Source organism: Trichomycterus rosablanca, chromosome 1 (assembly GCF_030014385.1).
Source record: "Trichomycterus rosablanca isolate fTriRos1 chromosome 1, fTriRos1.hap1, whole genome shotgun sequence".
NCBI lineage: Eukaryota > Metazoa > Chordata > Actinopteri > Siluriformes > Trichomycteridae > Trichomycterus > Trichomycterus rosablanca.
This window is the reverse complement of record NC_085988.1, coordinates 18,769,963-18,794,439: the sequence shown is the minus strand read 5'-3', so window position 1 is coordinate 18,794,439 and position 24,477 is coordinate 18,769,963. Positions and strand designations below refer to the sequence as shown.

Genomic DNA, 24,477 nt, shown 5'->3' with positions numbered 1-24,477 from the left:
GTGTGTAATGACTGATGTGTAGTGTTTTGTATTGTTTCATGTAGTGTGTAATGACTGCTGTGTAGTGTTTTGTATTGTTTTATGTAGTGTGTAATGACTGATGTGTAGTGTTTTGTATTGTTTCATGTAGTGTGTAATGACTGATGTGTAGTGTTTTGTATTGTTTTATGTAGTGTGTAATGACTGCTGTGTAGTGTTTTGTATTGTTTTATGTAGTGTGTAATGACTGATGTGTAGTGTTTTGTATTGTTTTATGTAGTGTGTAATGACTGCTGTGTAGTGTTTTGTATTGTTTCATGTAGTGTGTAATGACTGCTGTGTAGTGTTTTGTATTGTTTCATGTAGTGTGTAATGACTGCTGTGTAGTGTTTTGTATTGTTTTATGTAGTGTGTAATGACTGCTGTGTAGTGTTTTGTATTGTTTTATGTAGTGTGTAATGACTGCTGTGTAGTGTTTTGTATTGTTTTATGTAGTGTGTAATGACTGCTGTGTAGTGTTTTGTATTGTTTTATGTAGTGTGTAATAACTGCTGTGTAGTGTTCATGCATTGGCTGGCTTTGTGTGTATTTTGACAGCAGTGTTTGGTTTTGAGCAAAGATAAAATAGTTTTAAGTTGATGTTTGATTTTGCAAGACAGGTCAGAGGTTTTGTAAAAGGAACTTACATTGTGGGTTTTGTGTTTAGTGTTTTGAGAAAAGGAGAGGACATTTCAGGAAATGTGTTTAAGCAACTCTGTAATAAAAAACTATAATTTATACACAACGTTAAGTAGTTCAACTTAGACAGTGTCATTAAAATTAGAAATCAATGCGCCAGTGTGGCAACACTGGTTTTACAAGCAAACAGAATAATTAGGCACTAAAAATAGGATCAAATACAACACGGAATTGACTCAACATCCGATTCTCCGATTCTTTGGTCTACTTGGGAATCGATTCGCCTGGCGAATGGCAAAGTTTACTGTAAACCAGACCATACTACAGTTGTTTTAACAATTTACACACCATTATGTATCTTAGTTCAGTCCAGTCTGAATAAAACGGAAGTTGAAAATTAGGAAACGCTGTTTGTTGCGTAAAGAAAATGAGTTCTTGCATGAACCGATTCATTCGTCAGTCCTGCCATTTTAGCATGACATCAAAAATAGCTTATAAAAGAAGCACATCCCACCTTCGTGTGTGCACTTCACGTCCAGACACCCAGAGACTTACACTGTACAACCCGACATTTCTACAACAAGTAAGTACTTTTATTGATTTTAGTCGTTATTCGGTTGTATTTTGTAGACATAACTAATGCACGAGCTTGTTTACATGCAGAATTTATATTCTGGACGCTTTTTTAAACTGTGTTGCAGTTTGTAGTTATGAAATCAGTTCCACAATTTGTAACTTACACAATTTCATTTGCACCATTTCTGCATGTATTAGTGCAACATTTATTCAGTTTGCAAAAATATCTGTCTAAAAGGAAACATAATTTGCAAACTAACAACATTAAACAACACAAAAACACAACTGTTCCAGATCCAACCAGCTACTTGTTGCTCTGCAAATGTAATCAGATTGTGATATTCCACTGGATGTTTTTGTAAACAGACTGACCAGATATACTAACATAAAGCTAAAGACAAGTTTATTAGATACATGCATGCCATGCATCTCTTAATGGTCATTTGTTTACCCACTTAATAACAGCTGCAATGTGCTTACCATACTACTACCCAACATTAGTGTGGTGTTCCTAATAATGTGGCCAGTGAGAGTTTTAAGGTCATTAACTGATATAATTAGAAGCAATACATTAAAAAAATAACCACACAGCACCGTAATCAAAGTTAAATTTTATTTGCATCAAACACTTTATCAAGGTCAGAGTTGTGGCTGGTCCAGTTTTACTTGAAAACACTGGGCGCAAGGCAGGAATCCTAGACAGGGTGCCAAACCATCACACGACTTTGGCCAGCCACTCTTAGACATAGCCAATCATTTCTGTAAATACGACCCACCTTGACAGCCGAAGACAGTGCTGAGATTTGAACCTGAATCTCGGTGATGGTTGGCTAGTGTAATAGTCTATTTTAATAAATTGTCCTAACGAAAGACAAAAATCACAGTCAGAGCTGTACTGTTAATGCATTTTGATATTTAGATTCAGTCATTACAGTACTGGGTAGTTCTTTGCAGTGAGCACCTCAGATGTAGACAATCAGTCAAAGTGTGCATTGTGATTGTTGCAATGAAACTGAACACCGTTGCTGTAAAAACACAGCTGTGTCGCCCTAGCAATAGGTCCCACCAGATTTCATGTCTAACATTAAAACACAATAAATTTCTCCTATTTGTAATCACAATATTGACTCTGCTTGTCGGGTCCCTGTACTGTTGGGTCACAGAGTGGTGTGGTTCTATTTGCATTATTTTGTCCGTAGGCTTATATCAAGCCTTATTAGTGTACTTTATGTTTGTCGTTCACATAGGACCGCTTTTGTCTGTGATGGACAAAACACTGCCAAGCAACTTGAACAAACCGGAAACTAGACAAACCAGTTTTCTTGGCAGTGCATAACTGCAGTCTTGGTTTTCCTGTAATAGGTGTATTTGGATTCAATATGCCCCTTTAATTCTTTTCTTGCTGCATATTCAAGCTTGTGTTAATGGCAGTTTCCAGACATAAGCCATCCATAATGATTAAAAACTGTACCAATGACATCATTAAATAAACACACAATAGGATACGGATATGATGTAAACCCAAACAGTAGCAACACTAGACAATATCTGTTTAGAAGCATGTCAGAATGGAGCGTCTGGGTGGATGTAACGGCTCTTGGCTCAAAGCCACGTTACATAACATGGTCACACAGTGCAAAGAATAATTACACAGTGCAGTTGAACTGAGTTGAACTTGAATGCATCAATTGTTAACCAAAGCAACCTTTCTCTTTGGCTATATTACAAGATAGATCAATTATAGGTTAAATATTAGACAAGAGTAGTTAGTATCATTTGAATTGTATAATATTGCCTGAGGTAAACACAATCTGTGTCTAGAAACAAAAATATAGTAAACACAAACAAAAAGCTAAATACTTTTTACAAACAAACCATGCGTGTCATACCTTGTATATGTCACGATTGTATTGTATCCTGCTGTGATTGCAGTCGCCTTTTAATTCTTGGACAATTTGTTGTTTTCCTTGGAGGCAAAATTCTGTGTTTGGTGTCAAAATGCCAAATCGATACTGTATATTTATAATGTATATCTACATTTGTATTGTACTCCTTTACCACAGACACGGCCTCATAACACAAGAGACGTACTGGTTTTTCTTTAAACTTGTATTCACTTTCCCATCTTTCATTAAATTCTCTTCCTTCTGCTTTAATTTTCTCTTCTTTCGAGATTATTTGTAAATATTTCTCAACATCACTTGTTGAAAACTGTGTGACACTGATGTGGAAACACTGCCGTCTAGTGGCGGGATGCAGTCACCTTGCTGGTCTCAAAATCGGCATGCATTGTGGGAGATGCAGTTTATGTACGATTTTACAGTGTATTTTAAGAAATCATACGTCTTTTAAGCTCTCACGGGCCACATCAAATGACATGGGCTGGATTTGGCCCGCAGGCCTTGAGTTTGACACGTGATTTAGACTGATTCTCAGTTTGTGGTCATACAAACAGCTCCAAGTGCAAGTTGGGAAGTGAAGGTAAAATATATAAAGGACTATTAAGCAAAGTGTAGTGATATCTGCTGTTAAAACTTGCATGACAACTTTTTGACCTTATTCAATGGAAAACCTTGTGCTGCTTTGTCTGCAGCAACATGCTTGTAGACTTCATTTTGTGTTGCATTAAATTAGGAAACTACTTACCATTTGTGTTTATTTTGGGGGTGTATCTGCATGAGAATTTACTTTCTTTCCCTTTTCTTCCCATAAACGCAGTGGCACCCTACACTATCACATACTTTGCAGTAAGAGGTATGTAACCGTTTTCCTAATCTCCTCCACAATCATATCTCATGACTTAGGCCTGACTTCTTCAGTCTTGTTATACAAAAGCTCTTTTGGTGGGTTTTGCCGTCAGCTGCCTTAGAGGCAAGTGTGGATCTGACACGAATATGTAACGTAACCAGCTAAACAACTTGTTACACAGTGATTTTTGTTTTAAGGGTATGCAAACTTGTGCACTCCTTATAAATTTTTTTTTATATTTAGTATTATTACCTTTTGGAAATAATCAGTGCACTTGGTTGTCTGCTTCAAATCAACTACTTGTAAAGAAGAATATATAACACTAATTGTTCTTGACAAATTTGGGAGTCAACATTCCAGCATTGTTGAAATTGTTAATCAGATGGCAGTTTGTGACCCAGATCGGGGACAAAGGTTGGCATTAAGAAAAGTTGCAGCAGAGTCATTCTGACTTCACACAGATTTGCAGATTACATCTCTTCATTTGAGTGAAATGAGTGAAATATGCATTTTAAATTAGTAATTAAAATACATTTAAATGCATTTTGCATTAGTGCTATACAACAGTGTATAAAGAAAGTGCTCTGCAGTTCTCTAATCATCCACAAAACAGACTTTATTCATAACTAATGAATCCAAACTAAGAGTGCAGTACCACAGAGCAGGTCAGGCACTCTACAGAGACAGTTGGCTCTTTGTAAGAACCCACTGCTGGGTGGAGAAATGAAATGACCAGTGACTTCACTTGTCATTATATTCTTTTGTATTCTTGTTTTCATTCTGCATTTGTTCAGAAGTTAATGCTAATGCTATAATAATGAGCTTTACTATGCAGGGCGATGCAATGCAGCCCGGATCATGCTTTCTGACCAGGGTCAGGAGTGGAAGGAGGTTGTGGTGACCTTTGATGAGTGGATGAAGGGTGATCTGAAGAAAACCTGTGTAAGTGTTTTATCATTCTTACTGTTTCACATATCATATATTGCCAAAAGTTTGTGGACACCCTTGATATTAATATTAGGTGTTTTTTACACATTACTAAGAGGTGTAAAAAACCACATATCTGTGTATATACAGTGGAACCTTCGATTTAATAGATTTAATTTAATTTACTGACCTGATTATTTTTTTATATTTTGCAGGTGTTTGGACAGCTGCCCAAATTTGAAGATGGTAACTTGGCTCTCTTTCAGTCAAATGCCATTTTAAGGCATTTGGGACGCCAACATGGTAATTTGTGTTACACATTTACATCTGGGTTTGCACAGCTAAATTCCGTAATGCTCTCACAGAACGTTGTGTAATACTTGGTGATATAGCTTTGAGTCACTGAAACATGTTTCTGTTTGTGGGTTCAGGAATCTGAGTAAATACTTCATGATTGGCTGCTCAGGTTGCACAGCGGTAAAATGCACTTGCTGGTTCAAAACTCGGCTTTACATGAACAACGATCAGCATGTTGTTCCTACAGGGTGGGAAGCCGGAGAGGGACCTTGCAATTAACTGATGCGATTACAAGTGGTCGAGGGGTAATGTAATCAGGCTGTGGCTCTCTGTACACAAAGTTGATCTACATGTGAACTCACCTCGTGCAGGTGAAAAGATGCAGTCGGCTACTGCACGTGTCAGTCTTGCTCACCTCAATCAGCAGTGGGGATAGACGTCAGTAGAGAGGAAGCGTTATGTAAGTGGGTAACTAAATTTGAGTAGATTGGGAGGAAAACTGGGAAAAAATAAAAAAGAAATACTTAATGATTGAAAGAAACTGCTGAGACACTGTAAAATGGCTGTGTAATGCAGCATACACAAATTATTGCTATCATTTTAGCTTATTGCTCTAAAAATAGGAATATATTTTGCCTAATTTTAGAAATAAATGCCTCAATTAAATAAATCTTTTTTTTTTGTTTACTTTGGTTCAAATTAGCATTTTAATTCTCTCAAAGCTGTGCATTGGTGTTCCCAAAATCAACTTCCATATCCATTCACGCATGCAGGTTTACACAGGAATTCACCTGTAATTTACTGGGTAGGGTTACATGTTACATGAATCATCAGGTAGACCCATATGGCAGCTTACTGGATTAAGACCTAGTATAATTTCAGGTTCTTACCATGCTGATTGAAATCACATGGGTTTTGTTCTTCATCAGCCTGTGCAGACTAGAGTGCACTCCAAATGTTCCGCCACCTCTCTTTGCATCTCTCCGACATGGCCAGTTGTGTCTATAGAGCACCCAATTAGGCCAGTCGCAATGTTGAGACTCAAACTGGGGGCTTAATAGTGCGGGGCTAATCTAATAACCTGTAGACTCATTACTTATCAAATGCCATGTACTTCACACAAATTACTAGTCGACTTTGGTATTAGTCTATTTTTATTATTATTATTATTTATTTTATGCATTTTCTCCCTTTTTTCCATTCGATTTTTAGCATAGCCAGTTGGTCTTTCACTGTTGGGAATCCCAATTGCATGCGTATATTCACCTGCTCCACCCCCCTCCGACGTGTGCACCGATCTCCAAGCCTTTACACTTCTGCACAGGCGCCTCGGGCTGCCAACTAGTGTCCTTGCAGAGTGCTTGAAGACCCCACCTATTTATTAGTCTGGTTTTTCCACCCAGCAGACTGATGCCGATTGTGCTCGCTAGAGGACGCCCAGCGTTTAGAATCCCAGCACTGATGTGCTAGCGGAATAGTGTCGGATTAGTCTATTTAGACAGCACACTTCCCTACATTTTGTGGCCCTCCCTAAAAATGTAAAAATGAACCAATACCAGTGAATAATTTCAAATGGATTCATATTTTTAAAATGTAGTGACAGTAGCTTTATTGTTCTTACGTATACAGGTGCATATGGGAAAAACAACAAAGAAGCTGCTCTCATCGACATGCTGGCTGACGGAGTTGAAGATCTTCGCCTTAAATACATTAAGTTGATCTACCAGGAATATGTAAGTCCTGTTGACTGTAGGTTTACTGCCCATCACTACCGTCATTAAGTTTATAGATAATAATTAAACTGTACACGTTTGACTTGCAAATGAAGAACCAAGCTCAATAAATGCTAAACCTTGAACTCAATGTCCTCCTCACAAGCCTTAGGCTTTGTTGTTAGATCAGTTGTTGAATTTTGTTATTTATTGTTCCAAGGTGCATCGAAAGGTTTCCTCTGCTTTGCCCTGTTAATGGCATTAAATACATTATGCCAGCTTACAAGTTTAATTTGACCAATCATGTGATCCCTGCAACTATTGCAAATACTGGCTGAACATGCTTTCTTTACTTTGTATTTTACAAACCTTTACAGAAAAGTAAGCAGTAATAATACCTGCGGGAATATATAGCTTTCTTTTATGTTGACAGTGGCTTAGTGGGTAGCACTGTCACCTCACAGCTAGAAGGTTCTAGGTTTGATTCCAGTGATTGATTGTAGTGGCCTGGGTTCCTTCTGTGTAGTTTGCATGTTTTCCCTGTGTCAGTGTGGGTTTTTTCATGGAGCTCCGGTTTCCTCCCACAGTCCAAAGACATGCAGTCAGGTTAATTGGAGATACTTAAAACTGGCCTAGGTATAAGTGTGTGAGTGCACACCGACCAGGCATAACATTATGAACACAGACAGATGAAGTAAATAACATTGATTATCTCTTCATCACGGCACTTGTTAGTGGGTGAGATATATTAGGCAGCAAGTGAACATTGTATTCTCAAAGTTGATGTGTTAGAAGCAGAAAAAATGGGCGAGCGTGAGGATTTAAGCGAGTTTGACAAGAGCCAAATTGTGATGGCTAGACGACTGGGTCAGAGCATCTCCAAAACTGCAGCTCTTGTGGGGTGTTCCCGGTCTGCAGTGGTCAGTATCTATCAAAAGTGGTCCAAGGAAGGAACCAGGGTAAACCGGCGACAGGGTCATGGGCGGCCAAGGCTCATTGATGCATGTGGGGAGTGAAGGCTGGCTCATGTGGTCCGATCCAACAGATGATCTAATGTAGCTCAAATTGCTGAAGAAGTTAATGCTGGTTCTGATAGAAAGGTGTCAGAATACACAGTGCATCACAGTTTGTTGTGTATGGGGTAGCAAAAGGGGGACCAACACAAGTCTTTTGCCTGGTGAATTGTACCCACTGTGACCCTGAATAGAAAAAAATGGTGGTAAAACAATTAAATGAATAAATATTATTTCTACTTTCTTAGGAAACTGGCAAGGATGCATACATCAAAGACCTGCCCAACCATCTCTGCAAGTTTGAGTGTGTTCTGGAGAAGAACAAGACTGGCTTCCTCGTTGGAGACTCGGTACTGTATTACTGCACAACATTTCTGTTTGCCCCACACTACTATACTACATTCAAATAACAATATAACTAGTTTGACCTATAAATTTTGCAAGCACAACATCCATGCTGGTCAAGTAGGTTCACAGGCAATTGCAGCTTTTCTGGCTGATGATTTGACCAATGGCAAACTTGTTCAAAATCAAAATCATTCATGGAACCACACTATTCCTGCCATACTCAGCACGAGTTGGTACTGCAGTGGCAGGAAGGTTAATTACCATTCAGTTTCACTTCAGACATGCCTAGTAGAGTTTTCTGTCCAGGACAGTAGCACCAAAAGGGGCTTTTAATGGGGAATAAAGTTTTCATTTAGCCCAAAATAAAAATGAAGACCAGTTCACCTTAATTACTATTACAGTTTTTCTCAATCACTAAAACACTAAACCCCATTCTTGGAACACATCTGTCAACTGCCAAAACTTATCTATTGAATGAATCACTCTTTTCACAAAATCTTAAACCATTTTCTCCTAGTTTGACACCATTTCATATCTGATTCAACCTTTTTGCAAAACTAAACACACTCACTGACAAACTATTGTCATCGTTAACACACTACAGGTAAAAACTGTGCACACACGTGTCATATGAGTAAAAAGGGTTAAAATTAGTAGGTAAACAGAATAAGTCAGTTCAAATGCATGTGGCATTTCTGAGCTGTATTGTGACTTTAGAAATGGAGGACAACAATAGAAAAAGAGAAGAGTGTGTCAGAGGTGGTGGCGAAGAGAAAGATGAGGATGACCAAGAACAAGAGCAGTCGTATCAAATACTGTATTCTGTGGAAAGTAGCACATGTATACACCAACATGAGGTCTGTCATGATGTGTCACATTTAAACTAAAACCCATGGAGACGCCCCATGAATGTTTATATTTGGACAAAGCTGGAGTTAGTCTCATAAAGAGGTGGAGAAGAGGTCTCAACACAACTGGTCAACATGCACTTATAGAAATGCCTGTCCTGGCAATGTGGCCATGTAGCCTAACGGTTAAAGTACTGGACTAGTGAGCAGAAGGTTGCAGGTTCAAACCGCACCACTGCCAGGTTGCTACTGTTGGGCCTTTGAGCAAGGCCCTTAACCCTCAGTTGCTTAGACCTTATACTGTCGGCCTTTCCCAAACCCTCCTCACTAACACTCCATATGAAGCCACACTGTGCTGTGAAGGGTGCTTCCGATTAAGGGGAGGGTCTAAATTCAGGAGTGAACTCTGGGACGCCCTCTTTGCTTTCGAGCAGAAGAAGGAAGCTTCCGTCACCATGGCTACAGATAGACGCTTTTCTCGCCTTGCTGACATGTCTTGCGCTACATTATCATTTCAGCATCTCCAAGCGGGAATACGAGCTGTCAGGAGATGCAAGCACCTGCTACTTTATAAATAGAATAAATGTATAGTTGTTTCAATTCTCCAAAAAATGGTGTTAAATATGATAATATTGTTAGTGATAGTATTGTTGGGGTAAAATAATTTTGCCATTTATGAAGTTTAAGTTCACAGATCTCATTACTTTCTTTAAAAAGACTGAAGAAGACTGTGCCTAAATTTGCCCTACCACCTTATGAGGAAAGCTAATATCATATTTTACTGAAAATGATATCGGAACCTAAATTTGTAAGGTGTTCCCTCTGTTCTCCTTTCCTAGCTGCACTTCCGTGGAGTGTGGCGGTCGAGTGTGCTCTTGTGTTCACTCGCTGTTGGAAGGTTGTATAGTGCACTCGCCCTCCGTCCTAATTACTTTGGGACAGCCCTCAATGTGGCGAGCATTCCACGTGAACGCGCAAACGGAGGCGGAGTGAGTAGGGAGCGGATTGGGATTGGGGGTGTAAGTTGCTTTGGAAAAAAGCACCTGCTTATTGCTGAAAATGTATGTGCGGCCATCAACAGCAATGGGGTTCTGCATCGCCATGTTACATTAGAGCCCTACAACACAGAACATCTAACATTTCTGGATGGTCTACAAGACTCTTTGCTTGGTTGTTTATCAGTAACCTCTGTTTCATAAATCTAAGCTTTCCACCATACTCTCCCTTCCTAAACCCATTTGAGGAATTCTTCTCAGCATACCCACGAAAATCTACTCCAGTCAATGGATGCAGCATGTGATGACTTTAGATTGTATTCTTTTCAAGCCTGAATTCTGCATGCAAAATGATTTTTTTTCCCATTGCCTAGATAGGGAGAATATTTCCTGTGATGTAGATGAAGTCCTGTGACCTGACCGAGCTCAGAGACATGATCCTGAGGCAGAATAATTGATTGACATTGCATATATAGCAGTTCATATACTGAATTTTTGTTGGTTCTCTAGTACTGTATATAAAAATTAACACATCAGTAAATATGTTTTTATGTATACAAAAAAAAACATTTCAGAAATTGTGTTTTAGCAACTCAGTAAATAGCAAACTGTAATAGCAAGTTTGTCGATTGGATTAGTGCTGACATTTACATTTTTGGCATTTAGGAGACACTTTTTATTCAAAGCAGCTTACAGAACTATGACAGTATACTGTCTAAGCAATCAAGGTTTACAGGGGGTTGCTCAAGGCCCGAAAAGTGGCAACCTGGCAGTGGTGGGACTTGAACCATCAACCTTTCAAATACTAGTCCAGTACCTTGACCACTAGGCTACAACTTAGTGCTGGCTTTGTTTAACTCATGAGCTAATATGATGTCTGTTAAATCAGATTTGACAGGAGAGACTACAGTGCAGTAAAGAACTGTATTATTTGATGTTTTGTTATAAGGCTTAGTACAGTGGTTGTAACTTCTGTCTGTGGCTTACTTTTGGTGTTTTGTTCCTCTGCTCTCAGATCTCCTTGGCAGATTACAGTCTGTTTGATGTGCTGCTGAACCAGAAGGTTCTGAGCCCCACCTGTCTGGACTCCCACCCCACCCTGAAAAGTTTCATGGAGAAGATGTCGGCCCGTCCCAAAATCAAGGCTTATCTGGACTCTGATGCCTACAAGAAACTGCCCATCAACGGCAACGGCAAGCAGTAAAACAGCAGCAGATTAATGAATGTAGATGAAACCAGCTTCAAAGCAGCAAATCATAAACCTACCATTTATTGCATTACCCACTAAGCTGACATGTAGTTCTTTAGGCTTTTGCAAAACACAACACTTTCTATATTTGGGTACTTAAGATGTAATAATGTTTCATATTCTTGTACTAACTAAAATATATAGGTCATTCCTTAAAAATAAAATAAAAAATAAACTAAGACATGAGTTTTATTTTTATATTTTGATGCAGGTTTGTTCTGCATATCCAGCAGAGCTCAAATTTTTTTAGTATTTGTAGTTTTAGGTGCATCAATAATATGTACATACTGTATATATACATAATATAATACACTGCCTGGCTAAAAAAAAAGGTCACACAATAATATTTGGTTGGACCGCCTTTAGCTTTGATTACGGCACGCATTCGCTGTGGCATCATTTCCACAAGCTTCTGCAATGTCACAACATTTCTTTCTGTCCTGAGTTGCATTAATTTTTCCCCAAGATCTTGTATTGATGATGGGAGATTTGGACCACTGCACAAAGTCTTCTCCAGCACATCCCAAAGATTCTCAATGGGGTTCAGGTCTGGACTCTGTGGTGGCCAATCCATGTGTGAAAATGATGTCTCATGCTCCCTGAACCACTCTTTCACAATTTGAGCCAGATGAATCCTGGCATTGTCATCTTGGAATATGCCCGTACCATCAGGGAAGAAAAAATCCATTGATGGAATAACCTGGTCGTTTAGTATATTCAGGTAGTCAGCTGACCTCATTATTTGGGCACATAACGTTGCTGAACCTAGACCTGACCAACTGCAGCAACCCCAGATCATAGCACTGCCCCCACAGGCTTGTACGGTAGGCACTAGGCATGATGGGTGCATCACTTCAGCCGCCTCTCTTCTTACCCTGATGCGCCCATCACTCTGGAACAGGGTAAATCTGGACTCATCAGACCACATGACCTTCTTCCATTGCTCCAGAGTCCAATCTTTATGCTCCCTAGCAAATTGAAGCCGTTTTTGCCGGTTAGCCTCATTGACAAGTGGCTACACAGCTGTTGAGTCCCAATCCCTTGAGTTCCCTTCGCATTGTGCGAGTGGAAATGCTCTCGCTTTCACTATTAAACATTTCCCTGAGTTCTACCGGAGTTTTTCGCAGATCACGATCATTCAAGATTTTTTTTCCGACCACATTCCTTCCTCGAAGATGATGTTTCCTCCACTGTCCTTCCACTTTTTAATAATGTGTTGGAACCCGAGTTTGAGTTCTTAACCCGATTTTAGTAGTTTCAGCTTCTCCTTAGATGTTTTCTCTGCTTGATGCATAACAATAATTTGACCCTTCTGAAACAGATTAACATCTTTTCCACGACTACAGGATGTGTCTTTCCACATGGTTGTTTAACAAATGAGAAGCTACTCACTGCATCAGTTAGGGTTAAATAACTTGTTGCCAGCTAAAACATAATCACCCATGCAGTAATTATCCAATGGGAGGCTCTTACCTATTTGCTTATTTAAATCCAGGTGGTGACCTTTTTTGGCCAGGCAGTGTATATACAGTATATGTATACATATACAGTGGAGATCAAAATTAGAGAACAACCGACAAATTCCTAAAGGTCAAGGTCACCGCATAGTCCTATTTGAAATGATCCAAACAGGAGTAAAAGAGCAGTATTTTAAGCATATTTCATGAGTTACATACATTCTTAAGCACAGAATAAAAAACTTAAATGAGATATTTGAAAAAGAAAACTGATCAAAATTAGAGAACACTTTCAGATACCCCCCAGTTATTGGTGTTAATCTGGCACCTGGTGCTAATTTCCTTAGTTATTTGACAAAGCCTATTTAGAACGGTTCACCATCTTGCAAAGTCAGTGAAAAATGGAAAGTTAGGCTGCCAGTTAAAGTGACTGAAACCCTCTGGCATCAGGTTGTCCAGATGAAGGCCAAAGGAATGACCTTATCAGCCATAGCAAGAGAAGTTGGTCGTTCCAATTTCTAGAATATTGTATCTTTACAACGTCGCAAACTCATTCAAGTCCCCCAAGAAGGCTGGTCGTCCACGAAAAACAAATGCAAGAGAGGACAGGCTAATGCAGAGAATCTCAATGGGCAATTGGTTCAACACTGCAGCTGGAATTGCTCACCAGTTCAGCCCTGAACATGGTAAGCATCTGTCTCGTCATACAGTGGCTCGACGTTTAAGAGCATTTGGACTGAAAGCCCACTCTGCAGTGACCAAACCTCTCATTAGCAGAAAGAATTAAAAGGCTAAACTAACCTTTGCTGAGGAGCATGTTGTGTGGACAGAGGAGAAGTAGTCCAAAGTTCACTTTAGTGATGAAAGCAAGTTTAATTTATTTGGGTCTGATGGGAAACATTATGTTCGTCGTCAAACTGGGGAAAGACTGAACCCAAAGTGTGTAAAGAAGTCAGTGAAAGGTGGAGGAGGAAGTGTCATGGTTTGGGGGATGTTTTCGGCAGCAGGAGTTGGGCCTCTTATACAGTGGTGTTCAAAAAAATAGCAGTGATTTTAAAAAAGCGAATAAAGCACAAAATCATTATAATAACTTTTATTTCCATAAATGCAAATGCACTGAAAATACTCCACTTTCAATTCTAAATCAAAACATTAACAACATTTAGTCAGTTTGTGTTCATCCTTTACAGAAAATTAAGTATTCCAGTCCAGGATGATTAAACGACATTCCACAGTTCTTCTGCAATTGTGGGTTTTGCCTCAAAAAAACACGTTTCAGATTTCAGCCCACAAGTTCTCTATGAGATTGAAGTCAGGGGATTGGGCTGGTCACTCTATTACCTCAGTCTTGTTTGTCTGTAACCAAGATGTTTTGGGACATTGTCATGTTGAAACACCCATTTTAAGGACATTTCTTCTTCGTCATAGGGCAACATGATCTCCTCAAGTATTCTGATATATTTAAATTGATCCATGATCCCTCGTATGTGATAAATAGGCGTAACACCATGGTATGAAAAACATCCTCATATCATTTTGTACCACCGTGCTTTACTGTCTTCACAGTGTACTTTGGCTTAAATTCAGTGCTTGGGGGTCGTCTGACATACTGTCTACAGCCACTAGACCCAAATAGAACAATTTTGCTTTCACCAGTCCACAAAATGTTCAGCCATTTCTCTTTGGACCAGTCAATGTGTTCCTTGGCAAATGTTAACCCATTCAGGACGTCTTTTTCTTAACAACGGGACTTTGCAAGGAGTTCTTGCTGGTAAATTGGCTTCACTTAATCATCTTCTGTACTCACTAGTAAATTTAGATGTTCCTTGATCTTTCTGGAGGTGATCATTGACTGAGTATTTGCTATTTTGGCTAATCTTCGATCCAATTGAACAGTAGTTCCACGCTTCCTTCCGTATCTTTCAGGTGTTGGTTGTCACTTCAAGGCATTTAAGATCATTTTAGCTGAGCAGGCAATAAATTTGCTGCACTTCTCTATGTTTTTTCTCTCTACAATCAACTTTTTAATCAAAGTACACTGTTCATCAGAACAATGTCTGGAACAACCCATTTTCCCCAGTATTTCAGAAGGAAATGAGCTATGACCAACCTGTGCAACATTTGCCACCATCCTACTTTAAATAAGGGCCAAAATTGACACCCGTTCTTCTGCAGAATGAATGACTTCACCAATTGAACTCACTGCTATTATTTGGTTTTCAATACTCTACTACACTTTCAAGTCAATTTTTTGCTATGTAGAAATAGCATTTCTACTAAAAACAGTGATTTATCAGGTTAATGGTGTTGGACTGCTATTATTTTGAACACTACTGTACAGCTACATGGCAGAGTGAATGCAAATGTTTATCAGAATGTTCTTCAACAACATGTGGTTCCTTCCCTGCATTCATCAACCAATCAGCCAGCAATTTTTATGCAGGACAATGCCCCCTGCCACACAGCAAAACCGGTAAAGCAGTTCCTTGAAACGGAAAACAGTGAAATAATGAAATAGCCAGCCCGGAGTCCTGATCTAAACCCAATAGAAAACCTCTGGAAAATCCTTGGTGACAAAGTTATGGCCAAGAAACCCGCTACAGTCACCGAACTGTGGAAGAGACTGAAAGAAGAGTGGACCAAAATCACACCAGAGCAGTGTGAGAGACTAGTGATGTCCTGCGGCCGCAGATGTGCTGAAGTAATTCAAAACAACGGCCTGTACACTTCCTACTAATTGTTGACTGTTGTAACCTTCAGAAAATTTAGTTGTAATCTTTTTCTGTGCTTCAGTCATTGCTGTTCTCTAATTTTGATAATTGCGTTTTCCGCAAAATAAAGGTTTTTTGTTGTGCCTTGGTTATTTTGGAAAACACTGTTCTAGTAGCATGGTGTAGCCACAACAAAAATTCCTTTAAATGTTGAGCAATGAAGATTACATTATTTCTGAAAAAAAACAAATGTTCATAAATTGTTTTCTAATTTTGATCTCTACTGTATACTGATCAGTCATAACATTAAGACCACATCCTTGTTTCTACACTCAATGTCTATTCTGTCAGCTTCACTTACCATATAGAAGCACTTTGTAGTTCTACAATTACTGACTGTAGTCCATCTGTTTCTCTACATACAATTTTTTAACCTGCTTTTACCCTGTTCTTCAATGGTCAGGACCCCCACAAAACAGGTATTACTTAGGTGGTGGATCAGAGTGGATCAGACACAGCAGCGCTGCTAGAGTTTTTAAATACCGTGTCCACTCACTGTCCACTCTATTACACACTCCTACCTAGTTGGTCCACCTTGTAGATGTAAAGTCTGAGATGATCGCTCATCTATTGCTGCCGTTTAAGTTGGTCATCTTATAGACCTTCATCAGTGGTGACAGGACGCTGTTGGCTGGATGTTTTTGGTTGGTGGTCTATTCTCAGTTCAGTGACACTGAGGTGTTTAAAAACTCCAGCAGCACTGCTGTGTCTGATCCACTCATACCAGCACAACACACACTAACACACCACCACCATGTCAGTGTCACTGCAGTGCTGAGAATGACCCACCACCTAAATAATACCTTCTCTGTGGTGGTCCTGACCATTGAAGAACAGGGTGAAAGGGGGCTAACAAAGCATGCAAAGAAACAGATCGACTACAGTCAGTAATTGTAGAACTACAAAGTGCTTCTAGTGAGTGTAGAAACAAGGAGGAGGTTTTAATGTTATGGCTGATTGGTATATATGGTACACACATTATATGTAGATATATACACACAGAATCAAACACTATATGGGTGTATTGTGTCACGCCTACACAATAAACCTTTTGGAGCTTTTATGGCAACCCATTGTAAATCCATAATAATTAATATGAAGTTGCTCCTCCTCTGCATCTATAACATCTTCCATTCTTCTTGTTGCTGCTTATCGGTCTGTGAAAGGTTATCAGGCCATTTCCAAACATTATGACATTTACCTTTCTACAATGTAAAAGATAATTTACAGATAAAGAACCAGGACATTTGCCAATCTGTCCAGGTCTGGGTGTCCCAGCAAATTCAGTCCTAGGTCAGACCATTTAATGCTCATAGATTTCCAATAGCATCTAACTTCAAACTAGAACGTTCTTCAAAAAGAAATTATACCATCTATCTGTCAGCTTAAGCTGGGCTATGCAACAACACAATGATGACAAATGTATGTCTTTATGGATACAAGATGGTCAAACTGAAGTCTAGACCATCATCTTATTGAAATGAGTTAAAGATTCTGCTGCTAACATCTTGGTGCCAGATATCACAGCACACCTTCAGGGATCTAGTGGAGTCCATGCCTCAATGGGTCAGGGCTGTGTTGGCAGCAAAAGGAAGACCAACACAATATTAGGAAGGTGGTCATAATGTTAAGCCTGATCAGTGTATACATATGAAGACAGCACACAAAACAAACTCCACTTCATTTTAAGAGTTTGTATAAACCTGTATAAAAATGTTAGTGTTAAATAGGCTAGTAAAACAGATGGGGGGGGTTTCATGACATACAACACATCTGCATAAACAATAAACAGTAACAATCTCAAGGGTGCTCACAATTTTTTTTTATTTTTTAACAATATACCAAAATGTTTTTTCTTTCATTTTTAATGTGAAATCAGAGCCAGTCAGATCATATCATACAGGCATAAATTACATAAATAGGACGCATGACGTCTTCAGTTAGAAACCATCTAGAACCCAGTGATTAAATGCCCCATAGCATTTAATATGCTTATCAAGTTTTAGGGCAAATTTTTATTTCTATTTTCCGGACATCTTGAAGAGAGCGGTTGCCCATAAGACAACTTTCTGCAATCTCCAGATATAAAAACATGTTAAAGTTTTCATGTCCAAACCTAGATACGTTTAAAATGTTTTTTTAACATATTGAGAACAGAGACAAAACGAGCAAAACATAAATGATCAAAATAACTTAAATGATAAATGATCATTAAGAAACACAAAATACCCAATTATATACTATTATACATCATTTTACAACCATCATTGGTACAGAACTAAGATTATTCCATCAGACGACAAAAACAGAATAAGCAGAATTCATTCAAATGGTGTCTAACATGGCCTAGATGGATAAAACTGACATATGTTGTTATTCATTCATCCTGATCATAACATGAAGCATGGCAAGTGTAAAAGTCCAGCAGTGGAATAATTTATATGGAAAATAGTTAGCGGCAGGTGCACTTTGTAGCAATCATCTCCTCATATTCCTTATAAGCAATAGAGCCGTCATTTTCAATGGTCAAAACACTCAGAGGGTCGTATTCCGATGGAACACAGGAAGGTCTGGGCACAGATGAGTCTAGCTTCTCATAAATAATGTTTTGTACCATCGTGTGAACAGGTGAGCCATGGATGTGGCCAACAAACCGAGGACAGATACCCTTACAGTACCTGGGATTGTATTTGGAGGGTGCTATGATCCAGTGATCTAGTTTGAGCTGGGTGAAGCTCACTCGGAAGTCAAAGAGGTCACAGTCATCCGTGGGATGTTCGAAATTGATAGAGTCCAGCAGGCCGCTTTGAGCGGTCGGCTTTGGAGACCGTTTTGTATTTTTAGTGCTCCTCCGATCTCGCCACATTTGCCTGTACGGACTAGATCCATAGTACCGGTTCTGGTCTTTCTCACTCCAGTGGGTTGATCTGATTTCTCCCAGCCTGGCGTGTGAAGACCCCCTCTGATATGCCACCTCACTGGTGTCGTTCAGATAGAGCAGAAGAGACGGAGCCATGTGTGTGAGCTCAACGGGGCTTTGGGAAGTGTGACGTCCGCGTTCACGGGGCTCGTCTTTCAGGCAGGTCAGATTAATGAGCAGGTGGATGTCCTTTTTATGGCCTTGGATGAGTGGGTGAAGGAAAGATGTCACGTCTACTTCCACCCACTTGTGGCGGCTGGCTCTGTTGGACCGGAAATGGAAGCTGATGGGTGTCACCGCGCGGGGTTGGCTAGGAGAACCGAGGCACATGCGCCCGTCAGAGGGGGCTTGTTCTTTGATGTGCAGGTAGCATACGGAGGCAAGTGAGGTGGCATGGTTATGGTCAAAAGAGTAGAGCAACACAGATTTAAGCAGTTGTTCCTGGGCTTTTACACGGTGAAGACTGTAGGAAATGTCCTGCATGAATATTTCTGCAAGATATGAGATATATTTCAGAGATTAGTTGATCCCAGTTAGATTCATATAAAAATTAACAAGGGTTTTTCTCTGGGGAAACACATCTATTTATTATGCTACTACACAAACGGTTTTAAGATCAAATCCAAAAGAAAGTTAGGACAGTATGAAAAATACAACGAAAGACAATGTTATTCAACATTGACCTACAATAACAACATATTTATTATTTATTATATGTATTATACAACCCCAGTTGGGACAGTATGAAAAATACAAATAAAATAAAAACAGTGTTCCTTACATTTACTTTGACTTTTATTTGATTGCAGACAGTATGAACCCAAGATATGTCATGTTTTATCTGCTCAACTTCATTTCATTTATTAATAAACCTTTCTGCATTTCAGGCCTGCAACACATTCCAAAAAAGTTGGGACGGGGGCAATTTAGAGCTAGTAATGAGGAGAATAATGATGTGATTCCAAACAGGTGACGTCAACAGGTGATTGTAATCATAGTTTGGTACAAAGCAGTATCCAGGAAAGGCTGAGTCTCTGAGGATCTCCGGTTTGTCGACAAATGTGTGAGAAAATGATTGAAATGTTTAAAAACAATGTACCTCAAAGAAAGATTGGAAGGGATTTTCATATTTCCCCCTGCATAATATCATTAAACCATTCAAGGAATCGGGGGGGGGAATTTCAGTGCATAAGGGCTAAGGGCGCAAGCTTAAGCTGAACGCCCATGATCTTCGATCCCTCAGATGGCACTGCATCAAGAACCGCCACTCAACAATAGCTGATATAACCACATGGGTTAGGGATTACTCTGGCAAACTTTTGTCAAGCACTACAATACAGTTACATGCACAAATGCCACTTAAAACTTTACAGTTTAGAAGCGGCGTCAACTTTTCTGAGCTCGGAGGCATCCAGGATAGACCATCACACAGTGGAAACATGTATTGTGATCAGATGAATCAGCATTCCAGGTCTTTCTTGGAAAAAATGGACACTGTGTGCTCCAGACCAAAGACGAAAAGGACCATCCAGACTGTTATCAACAACAAGTCCAAAAGCCAGGGTCTGTCATGGTATGTGGCTGTGTCAGTGCCCTTGGCAAAGGTCATTTACACTTCTGTGATGGCAGCATTAATGCAGGAAAGTACATTGAGATCTTAGAGCAACATGTGCTGCCTTCAAGACGTCATCTTTTCCAGGGACATTCATGCATTTTTCAACAAGACAATGCAAAACCACATGCTGCACACATTACAAAAGCATGGCTGTGGAAGAAGAGGGTACGGGTACTGGACTGACCTGCCTGCAGTCCTGATCTGTCCTCAATAGAGAATGTGTGGAGAATTTTGAAATGAAAAATGCCACAACGACCCCGTACTGTTGAACATCTTAAGACGTGTTTGCAGGAAGAATGAGACAAAATAAAAGCTGAAACACTAAATCACTTGGTCTCCTCGGTCCAAAACATCTTTTAAGTGTGGTGAAATGGCAACATTACAAAGTGGTAAATGCTTTACTGTCCCAACTTTCTTTGGAATGTGTTGCAGACCTGAAATGCAGGAATGGATGTTTATTAATAAATGAAATGAAACTGAGGAGATAAAACATGAAATATCTCAGGTTCATCCTGTCTGCAATCAAGTAAAAGTCAAAGTAAATGTAAGAAATTCAGACCACATAGATCTGATGTGGGAACTACTGAAATATGAGAGCAGCCAATAGGAAAAAAATAATAAAGCTACTTATAGTAGCGCTGGTGGCTGAGTGTTTAAGACACTCAACAAGTAACCAGAAGGTCATGGGTTCAAGTCCCACCACCACCAAGTTGCCACCACTGGCCCCCTGAGCAAGACACTTCACTCCTAATTGCTTGCACTGTAATTACCCACAATTGTAAGTTGCTTTGGATAAAGTCATCTGCTAAATGCCATAAATATAAATAAATAGTTCAAACAACAAAAAATACTGAATTATATTAAGCATGGCAAAACCATAATTGTCACCATCTAACAGCAACTACAACACCGCAATGTCAACAAAAAACAGCTTGACATTGTGGTACATTTTCAGGGGTGCTTTGTCAAATTTTATAGCTACTTTTGCCTAGCTATCATTTTTTTTATTGTTGCCATGCTGTCTTCCTGACTGTTGCTTCACCACTGAGCAGTCAACTAGATAACCTTAACATCTAAGCTTGTTGAGGCTTTATGTATAAGAGATTTGGACACATTCATATAAACACTGAATATTATGAAAGTAAAAGTTAATGTCAGAATGAGCATAAATGCTACACGTTCCCTGACGGGGTTGTAACAAAATGTCCAACAAACTCACGGTTAGGTGTCCACATACATTTGGCATAATAGCTAGCTATGCATAGAAACCACTGATTTGGATGGTTTCAGCCCAGCTGACCAAGGAATGGCAATCAAGGGACTTACCGTACTGTGACAGTACATATATTGTCTAAGCAATTGAGGGTTAAGAGCCCTGCTCAAGGGCCCAACAGTGGCAACCTGGCAGTGGTGGGGCTTGAACCAGCAGCCTTTTGATTACTAGTCCAGTACCTTAACCGCTAGGCTACAACTGCCCTACAATTTGTAAGATGCTTTGAGTGCATGGGGGGTCCTCTGTGTACTCTGGTTCCCATATTCACTGAAAACATACTCATATGTGTATTGGCTGCTTTCATTTGCATTTAAGGGAACACTTAATGGTACCACCCAACCAACATGCTATTATTTTTTAAGTCTTTTTGTGTGCCCAGCTTTTCAATGGGCACAAGGCAAACAGTAACACCATGGACGGGGCGCCAGTCCATCGCAGGGAACACACACACCCATTCACCTATAGGGCAATTCAGTGTCTCCAATTAACTTGACTGCATGTTTTTGGACTGTGAGAGGAAACCGGAGCTCCCGGAAGAAACCCACACAGACACGAGGAGAACATGCAAACTCCGCAAAGAAAAAGGACCCGGGCCGCCCCGCCTGGGGATCAAACCCAGGACCTTCTTGCCGGCCCCTTGAATTTCAGTGTTACTTTACTATGAATGATACTACACAAATTTAGGGTGGCCAGTCGTCCGGTTTTAGGTCAGACAGTCCGGTTTTTCAGCTGCCAGTCCTCCGCCCACGCAACGCTAGGACGGACACTTGAAAATCCTCCTTTTGGAGTGAACTGGTTACATTTTTGATCAATATTATCGGTCATTGGCTCAGGTACATGTCAAAACAAATGCTTTGTATTTCATTGGTTTAACAGCCTCATTTGACTGCTTTACTCCTTTATCTGTCAGTGTGGATTGTTTTGAATTGCTCCTTTGGCTGCTGGGATTGGATGGCTTGGAGTCTCTGCAACTTTTCTGGTCTAGACAACGTCTGCGGTCTCATCATGACGATGGAGTGCTCTTCAGTGAACTCTATGCTCTGGGACATTCACGGTCTAAACCTCCAACATCTTTACTGCTCCACCGCAACCTTGGTATTTTGCAAAGACCTAAATATTCCCACCGAGCCTCAGGTCGGACTTTTGTTTACCAACAGCATGCTAACAGCAACGTTCCCTCACTCTGGTCACTGCAACGCCATGAGGTTGCCAAGGTGATGCTAGGCTCCTTCCCACCAGAAGTACGGAAATCTCATCTGCAGCAGTGTTCAAAACCCTCAAAACATCTTTTCCAGCTGACTCAGAACTGTGCCACATGTTTGGTGTTTCCTATGTTTGTAAATGTGTATTTTATTTATTTTTGCTTAGTAAATGTGTATTTTATTTATTTTGCTTAGCTTTTCTATATTTTTATTGTACAGTGTCCTTGGGTGTCATGAAAGGCGCTTTTCAAATAAATTTTTTATTATTATTATATTATTATAGTGCTACCTATAGTTGCTCGCCCACCACCACTGGCCAATCGCAGAAGGTCCACCCTCTAAATGCTAGTCTGTGATTGGGTGGTTGAATTTCGCCCGCTCGCTGTGTTCTGCATACACCTCTACCTGAGTCAATTAAGAGTTCATAATATAATAATATGAGTTGATAATGTCAAGGTAGAACTTCAGATTTGTGTGAACCTCACAGAAGGGTGCAAGGCAAGGCAGGGCAAGTTTATTTGTATAGCACCTTTCATACACATTTGCAATTCAAAGTGCTTTACATAAGGGAAAATTTATTTATATAAATTATTAAAAGCATTAAAACATTCATGAGCTCTAGAACCTCAGGAAGACTTCCTGCAAACATTTAGTTACAATTAAGACATGAAATTCAAACGAGAGATAAAAAATGAAGAACATGAAAAACTAAAAGAAAATATAGTAAAATATACCCTACAATTTAGGGAATATGAAGTTAAAACAAGAGAGATAAGCAATTAAAAACATGAAAACTAAAAGAAAATATAGTAAAATATACCCTACAATTTAAGATTAAAAGCAATATAGTAAAACAGAGATGTGTACAGAGATGTACCACAAATTCCTGGCCAATAGTAAACTTTAGGAGGCAGTGAGGAATGGACTTGAATATCAAAAGTAGACATTTGGTGAGTCAAACAATAATTTGTTATAGAATTCTTGCTTAAATTGGTCAAAAACTCTGTTATATGGGTTATGGTTTCATTCTGTGTTGCAGTATCATGTCCTCCTATTTGTGACTATGAATGTGGCCACCCTACCCAAATTACATCTGCTCACTGGTGGTGCTGTGGCTGCACCTTTCTACTGCTGGATGGGGTAAAGAGTGACTGACAAATACGCATAGCTAAATGTTATATGGATGCATGTACATGATGATTAGATGAGATGGTGTGCTCCTACCTTCACAGTGTTCCAGACACTCCTGCCGTGGTGTGATCAGGCGCACAGTGTTGTACAGGTGAGATGCCTCGTGGTTCCTCTCGTGCTTTGCGGACAGTTTGTAAAGTCGTTTCATGAAGCGCACGTATCTGGAGTCGGGTTTGGTTTTGGTGGGCGGGATGCCCCACGGTTCGTGTTCTGATAAAGCCTTCAGTAGGGGGCTGAGGATGTTCCCGTGATGGAGAAAGCGCTGGTGCTCGGCAGGTTGTTGTGTAGATCCGCCGCCGGACACGAGCTTGAGTTCGGCCGTCAGTAGCAGCAGTAGCAGCAGCGGTGCGCGACTCAAATAAACCATGATCGATCAATCCAGCAAACTCTGACACATTACTGCACTGGCACTGACCCAATTTCCTCCGGGACATCAAACACTTCCGGTGGCAATGTACCTCACAGGTGCGGGTAATCATTTCACACTGATGAGGAGGTGACGTTCCTCACTAATGCATACTCACTTCCCTGCTAACACGTGGGTTTCAGCAAGGGTTGCCAACTTTCAGAACTGGAAATAAGGAACACAGTGATGTGGCCAGTGATAGCTCAGTGGTTAAGGTTCTGGACTAGTAAACAGAAGGTTGCCGGTTCAAGCCCCGCCACCACCAAGTTGCC

At 39.9% G+C, this 24,477-nt stretch overlaps 2 protein-coding genes across 2 annotated transcripts; one reads left to right on the top strand and one right to left on the bottom strand.

The window, feature by feature from the left end:
* The first annotated feature begins 1,167 nt into the window (after positions 1-1,167).
* On the top strand, positions 1,168-11,549 carry LOC134319384 (glutathione S-transferase P-like). Its single transcript, XM_063000541.1, has 7 exons — positions 1,168-1,240; positions 3,952-3,987; positions 4,817-4,923; positions 5,124-5,211; positions 6,835-6,938; positions 8,179-8,280; positions 11,137-11,549. Coding segments are annotated over exons 1-7 (627 nt in total). The 5' UTR covers positions 1,168-1,239; the 3' UTR covers positions 11,326-11,549.
* Positions 11,550-18,050: 6,501 nt separating this feature from the next.
* On the bottom strand, positions 18,051-24,166 carry gdf9 (growth differentiation factor 9). The gene is made up of 2 exons (XM_062993490.1): positions 23,833-24,166; positions 18,051-19,009 (listed from the first exon to the last, which is right to left on the bottom strand). The coding sequence occupies exons 1-2, from the start codon at positions 24,164-24,166 to the stop codon at positions 18,051-18,053; spliced, it is 1,293 nt and encodes a 430-aa protein (XP_062849560.1).
* Positions 24,167-24,477: the final 311 nt, after the last annotated feature.

What these genes read in the sequence shown, in the direction of transcription:
- LOC134319384 (XM_063000541.1), top strand. An exon ending in CACATACTTTGCAGTAAGAG is followed by an intron (nt 3,988 to 4,816) that starts GTATGTAACCGT and finishes TTTACTATGCAG; the next exon opens with GGCGATGCAATGCAGCCCGG. An exon ending in GCATTTGGGACGCCAACATG is followed by an intron (nt 5,212 to 6,834) that starts GTAATTTGTGTT and finishes TTACGTATACAG; the next exon opens with GTGCATATGGGAAAAACAAC.
- gdf9 (XM_062993490.1), bottom strand. Translation starts at nt 24,166, where the DNA reads ATGGTTTATTTGAGTCGCGCACCGCTGCTGCTACTGCTGCTACTGACG. An exon ending in GTGTCTGGAACACTGTGAAG is followed by an intron (nt 19,010 to 23,832) that starts GTAGGAGCACAC and finishes CATATCTTGCAG; the next exon opens with AAATATTCATGCAGGACATT.